Source organism: Danaus plexippus, chromosome 8, assembly GCF_018135715.1.
Source record: "Danaus plexippus chromosome 8, MEX_DaPlex, whole genome shotgun sequence".
In the NCBI taxonomy this organism is placed as follows: Eukaryota; Metazoa; Arthropoda; class Insecta; order Lepidoptera; family Nymphalidae; genus Danaus; species Danaus plexippus.
Window position 1 is genome coordinate 6077338 of NC_083542.1, and position 6849 is coordinate 6084186.

Here is a 6849-nt window from a genome sequence, read left to right on the forward strand (position 1 = left end):
TGTAACCAGACGTTCTGTATTTCAAGGCTTATTGCATTTATCTTATATTTAGCATACTCATCTTGCCGAATAAAAGACTTTAATATCTGTATCTTGGGCCTTCTTACCTCATTCTAATCCTACTTTATTACTTTGTGCTCTTTTTATAAACTGTTTATGAAATTCAAGTCTTGACTCTAGCTCTGGGGAATCTATCTTTTGGGAATAATGTAATAACGTCATTATGGAATTTTGACGATATGTTTCTTGGAAATTCTAACAGAATTAACAACCCATCAATTAAGGAAATATTCAGGTAATTAACGAGTTAAGAGACGAAACCTCTCAGCATTTCATGAATTCACCGTGCGGGTCCCGGGTCCATCGCGTTGCAGGGAGAGGAGCTTCAACAGTGCCTGGGACTTGCGACCCAGGTGTAGGTTTAAGGGTCCCCTATCTAACGCGTGTTAAACGCTCACCTCCACTATCCAAGCTCCTTTGTTATTGCGCTATGGTGAAATAATTTATATCATTGGAATTAATGTAATTTGGAAAACTAATGTTGGTGGGTTAAAATCTGTACATAAATAAAGACTTATTATGGGTAATTACTTACTTAATCTATTTTACTACTTTAATAAATCAATAGCCTTGCGTATCAATAGCCAGAGATAGTTGTTTAACAGTAAGTAGGAACTAGCAACACTAAAATACACTTTCCGTCAGTCGATTGTCAACATTCAGAACGATCGGACTCATTAGGTTAATTTTTTAAAGAAATAGTTTTATTTTCCAAAAAGTACAAAACATTAGAAATTTTATAATATCATGTCAACTTTCAAACAAGTTCCTCTCACATGTGGCGGTCATACTAGACCCGTTGTACATTTGGATTTTAGTGACGTTACTAAAGATGGATATTTTTTAATTTCCGCCTGCAAAGGTAAGTTAAACAATTGTTTCTTATTAAGGGTGCCCTTTCGCCTTGGCCTACATACTTGTGGAAGACGTGTAAGTGAATATGAAGGAGAATGTTTTGGTTTTTCGTGACAGATGTTTAAGTTTTTGAAAGGCCTTCACTTTTCTTGCTTTGTATATAATTTCTTTCCTATGTATTGTATACGTGCGATTATGTATACAATCATGGACGACCTTCTCTTTCCGGACTTGAAGGAAGTACCTTGAGGTTGTCGTATGTTTCCTCGCGGCGCTAGCTTGCCTTGGTAATAAGTCGTACTAAGTACCTGTAACTGGTTGTTACCGATCCAGTTATAGGACGTATATAATTGTTCTATGGTTAATAACACTTTCTGGTGCAACTTGTTGACATTTCACTGACATGGTCTAGGTCACCTTGTGTTCAATCAAGGTACCAAAGTACTTGACATTAATATATATGTTATAGAATACTGAGGAAAGTTTATCAGCTTTCATTGTTTCTTATAAGGAAAGCTAATGATTTTCTTTTAAAATTCCAGTAATTTTCTTATTTACCTGATAAATAAAAGTCATGTATTAAATGTTTTTGTTTTACTTATAACAATGTAGGGTATATATACTTTTAGTAATTTTTGTAATTATTATTTATTACATTGAAAGAAATACATAAAAATATTTAATAACAAGCTTTAACAACTTTTACACATTAAATATAACATTTTCTCAGATGGCAAACCCATGTTACGTCAAGGTGAGACCGGCGACTGGATAGGAACTTTTGAGGGTCACAAGGGAGCTGTATGGGGAGTTGCTCTAACACAGAATGCCAACTTAGCAGCTAGTGGAGCGGCTGACTTTACAGGTAAAAATAATATTGTTTTGAGGGTATTTATTAATTACATGAGCTGCTTTTCATACTATCTGGACTCCTCTACTACATAAGGAAAATTTGCTTAAACCAGCCCACCCCTTAAGTGAGATTAAATAGTAAAATTTAAAATAATAAAGTTTTAATCAGCCAAGAGATTTTTTTAATTTATATTCTTAAAAGCAATGAAAGCATATTTTTTTGTTTTTAATTCAGTCTCACTCAGTTCTTGTAAAAATTTTCTAGACTGTTGTATATAAATGAAACATTATTTTAATCTGTAACAGTTATTAGTAAACCATTGGACAGATTATCAATTTAAATTTATTTTAGATTGTATCATGGGTGTGGTCAAGGTATTGTAATAATACAAATTATATACAACAATTATTTATTCTCTTGCCTTAATGTTATTCTTGATCTCAATCTGGGACAAGGTAAAACAAATTCAGTCATGTTAATTGTAAATTTTCTGCTACTTGAACTGTGTTACTAAATTTCTTCCTCGCCTACTATAGGAACTTATCAACTTACTTCTAACAAAAAAACATGTTTTGCCTAAGAAAACATCAAAAGTTTAATTAAATAACTGTCATCACCTACTTTGTTTCAAAAAAGCATTGCCAATGCTCTATGAAAATTTTTCTAAAAATTATTGTCTTCTTTTATGTTGAATAAATATAATTTATTTTGGCTTTCTGTAGTAGAAGAAATAATCAAAATGTTGAGAGTGATTTATTTTTTGTCATATTATAACCTCAATTTCTATTTCAGCAAAACTTTGGGATGCCCGATATGGTGAAGTGGTCCATACATTTGATCATGAGCATATTGTGAAAAGTGTTAATTTTAACTGTGATGATACCCTCCTTCTTACTGCTAGCAACGAGAAACTCATAAGAGTTTATGATCTAAACAAGACTGATGCTGGCCGTAAGTTAACCAATAATAAGTTTCTACTACATTTATATATATATATATTTAAAGAGTTTTTTATGAGAATAAGAATACAAAAATCCTGTTAGCTTATCACAATTGCATTTATATTGCAACCTTCATAAACCAAATCTCAACATTCAAGGTTGTAAACAATACCATTTACGGTATGGACATGTTCTGGAAACAGCTTATTTCATTACAATGATTATTTATGTTTTTAGCAATCGTTTCCTTATTTATTTTTAAAATACGATTAATATTGAGTAAAAAGAGTAATTAGTATTGAACTAATTTAATGATATAATTACAGCTGTGGAGAAGATAAGTGCTCATACCAGCAGCATAAGGCATGCTGTATTTCTTCATAATTCTCGTATTGTTAGCGTCAGCGATGACCTTACTATGCGTGTTTGGGACCGGACGAGTGGACAGGTAAAAAATACTATTTAATTTGCATGTATGTCTATTACAAAAAACATTTACAATTGTTTCCCGAGGATTATACAAGATGGCGCTACAAAACATATGACCAAGATTAAGTATACGATTTCAATGTGTATCTAGATAAGGTCTTTTGTCATTGGTCGCATATTTTCTACATATTTGTAATTTGTAGAATTAAAGAATTTGTAGTTTAAAGTATTAAGTGACAATATTGTTACAGGAAGTACATAAGATTGAATTCCCCACAATTCCCAACAGCTTAGAACTGTCTAGAGACGGAGCAGTATTGACTGTGGCGCATGGTAAGAAATTAAACACCTAGTTTGCAATCAATATATATATATATATATTTATTGATATTGTAATTTATATAGAGCAAAAGGATTAAATATTTAAAAAATAATAATAAAATGCCAGTCACTCATTAGTTCTTACATGACATAAATTAAAATTTACTATATCTTTCCTATTTCACAAAATTCATGTTACATATTTGAATTTAGTGTAATAAAAGTCTTAACCATACATAGTTAGATAGCTTAACATACAAAATAAAGGAATAATAATAATTTGTCATATTTCAGGAACTAACGTGTCGTTCTATTCGTCGGACACTATGCGTAAGATGCGTGAGTTCCCTGTACCGACAAAATGCTACTCCGCCTCTCTAGCTCCGAGCAGAGCGACCTTCGTCTGCGGCGGAGAGGATCTCAAGGTGTACAAGTTCGATTATAACACTGGAACCGAATTGGGTATGTACTAAATTATTCGGATTATATATTATTATAAATAAGTTAAGGCTCTAGAAAATATGATTTACGCTCTACCATTGAAAATGATCGAGAACTAAATGATTCAGAATATTAACAGATATCTAACATTTATTCTTTAACAAATATAATAGTAGGGGCATAAAAATGTTTTATTCGTGACAGATTATTTGAAAAAAAATATATAATCACAAATTTAATCTGTTATTAAAAGCATTGTTTGAATTAAATTCATCAGAATTAAAAAATTGTCAATTAATTTTCATTACATAAAATATTTTCAAATAGACCAAAAAACTGAATTTTTTTTGTTTAATTTTATAAAATTATTTAAACACTATATAATTAAATGGAAATGTTTGAAAATATATTGGTCTTATGATATCCAAATCGCTTTTTTAATTATTTCATTAATTTCAATACCGGCAATGAAGATGGAAATCAATAGTTGACTAGATATAATTGTAAATATTAATATGAATTTCCCTATTATGTTATTCGTAACAAATACGATTCAGTCATTGGTGACGTATTTCCTTCGATTGATCTACCTAACGTCAATACCCCCACTCCGCGGCAATGTAATGCAACCTGCGTTAGATGGGTCATTGAATAAAACTTTCACGTTATAAATGAGCGTTATGCATAAAATTTTTCTTCGATTGATTTATCTTTACTCCCACTCCGCGGCCCAACGTAATGCAGCATGCGTTAGATGACGAATAAATACAACTTTCACGTTATACATGAGCATTATTACAATTCCAGAATCAAACAAGGGTCACTTCGGGCCGGTGCACTGTGTGAGATGGTCGCCCGACGGTGAACTGTACGCGACCGGTTCAGAGGACGGCACAGTGCGTCTGTGGCAGGCGGTGCCAGGACGAGTGTACGGTCTGTGGCGCCGCAGTGAGAACCTGCCGGTCACTAACGGTTATAAGGAGGTAGCAGCCAACTGACACATTGGGGATATGTCCGTAAGTTATATACTATTAACTTATATATAAAATTTTTAAGTAAGCAAACATTTTTAGGTAAGCCGATCAGCCATCGACTTACTAAATCTCTTGCTCGAACCGTGAGAAGATTATAACTCAAAAGCTGATATCACATCTGTTCCACATAAAAGTAGAGGAATTAAATTCATATAATTGCTTTAATGTAGAATCTAGGATATCACGATTTGTTTCCCATTTGGAGACAAAAATAGTGACAAGGTCATAACTATTATAAGAATTAATTGTATGTCACTGAATTTTTCATATAATTTCAAATGATTATAACGCTATAAAGCAGGCACTATATGTTTTGGTGAAGCAGTTATAATCTTTCTATATCACAAAAGGAGAGACTTCGATAGCACCAAATTAATATACTTTTAGGTTCGGAAGAATAATTAACTTAAAAAAAACAAATTACAAACAAAACTATTTAATAATTCTTACAAATTAATGAATTTACTAAAGTGATAGGTTTATTAAATCACACTAATAGAAAATGATGTCTCACAGAATCTAATAATTTGACTATGAAATGTCTCACGTTGCCAAAATTACAGAGCTCCGACTGTTCCGATTGTTCATGAGCAATAGGAAGACTCGATACAAGACTATAGATCTTTTTATCTTTACAAGAATAATTAATTAGTGGCCAGTGAGTACTTTAACAAATCAAAGAGGACAGTTGCATATAATACATATACACCAAATTAATGTAATTACCATACCATGACACATGGGATATATCTTGTATACAAAATTATAAGTAAATAATGGACCCTTTAGGACACTCGCTGTTAAGGGACATATACATTACATGTTATTTATATCAGCAGTTTGGATACTTTTATTTTACTAAATCAATACAAATATCATCATTCACAGTGAAATATAAATGTTTGATGGTTAACGTGATCAAAGGCTTTATATAAATCATAATAATATTTTGGCTATTAAACAATGTAACTAATTGATTTATTTTTTTTGTGAATGTTTTACCTTAAAGAGGATTAAATAAGAACTAGACTATAGTTTCAAAACAGGAAACTTTCTCTTGAACTTTGATAGAGTGAATATTAAAGGAGTATCAAAAGTTAAAAACAAAATGAAGAATAAGTTAAAAAGAACTTTTTTTTAAGTGTTATGATTTTATTTATAAATAAAAAATGGTTTGACGACATTTTAAAGCTCTTTAGCTATTTAATTTGTTTTTAATGGAACCTTTTATACAAGGAATTTTTAAAAAGTAAGACATTAAGCCAAGAATTATTTTTTCCACTCATATGATAACAGTAAGTAAAAATAAAGATATGCTTAATAAAACAATTAATGAATATGTCTATAAGAATAACACTACATGTATACATGTCTTTACATAAAATTCAATGTATGAGTATGTAACATATCATACTCTATTGTATTTTAGTTACGAATAAAACCTTTTATGGGACGGTTTGTTTATTTTTAGATAAAAGTAAGTAAAAGTTTATCATAAATAAGATCAATTCACAAATTATCCAACGAAAATATTGTTTAATATATGAAATTATTGAAAACAATGTAAATGCTACTCAAAAATGTTGAATATATGTCCAGTGTTTAAGTAAAAGGGATAGATATATTCTATGTAATAAAACATTTACAGAGTGAGGACGAGTAATGTGCAACAAGGCGCTTGGTGGATGTGAGAAATTGATGACGTCACCAGGGCACAGTGATGCATGGACTATAAACGAGGACAACAGTTCAGTGTTTTGTGATGTTTATTTTTAACGCAACACAACATTTTTTATACTCAAATGCAATGTATTTATTGTAAAAAGGAAACTAAATAGACTTGATAATATTATAAAACGAAATAAAAGCGATTTGTAAATATGTTTGTTGTTTTTTGTTTTTTAATTATTCTTAA

The 6849-nt window shown here is 30.8% G+C and overlaps 1 protein-coding gene across 1 annotated transcript; it reads left to right on the forward strand.

Annotated features, from left to right (window-relative positions):
• Window positions 1–709: 709 nt before the first annotated feature.
• On the forward strand, window positions 710–6815 carry LOC116775282 (serine-threonine kinase receptor-associated protein). Its single transcript, XM_061521106.1, has 8 exons — window positions 710–922; window positions 1646–1780; window positions 2561–2719; window positions 3036–3157; window positions 3390–3471; window positions 3754–3921; window positions 4708–4916; window positions 6583–6815. The coding sequence occupies exons 1-7, from the start codon at window positions 808–810 to the stop codon at window positions 4896–4898; spliced, it is 972 nt and encodes a 323-aa protein (XP_061377090.1). The 5' UTR covers window positions 710–807; the 3' UTR covers window positions 4899–4916; window positions 6583–6815.
• Window positions 6816–6849: the final 34 nt, after the last annotated feature.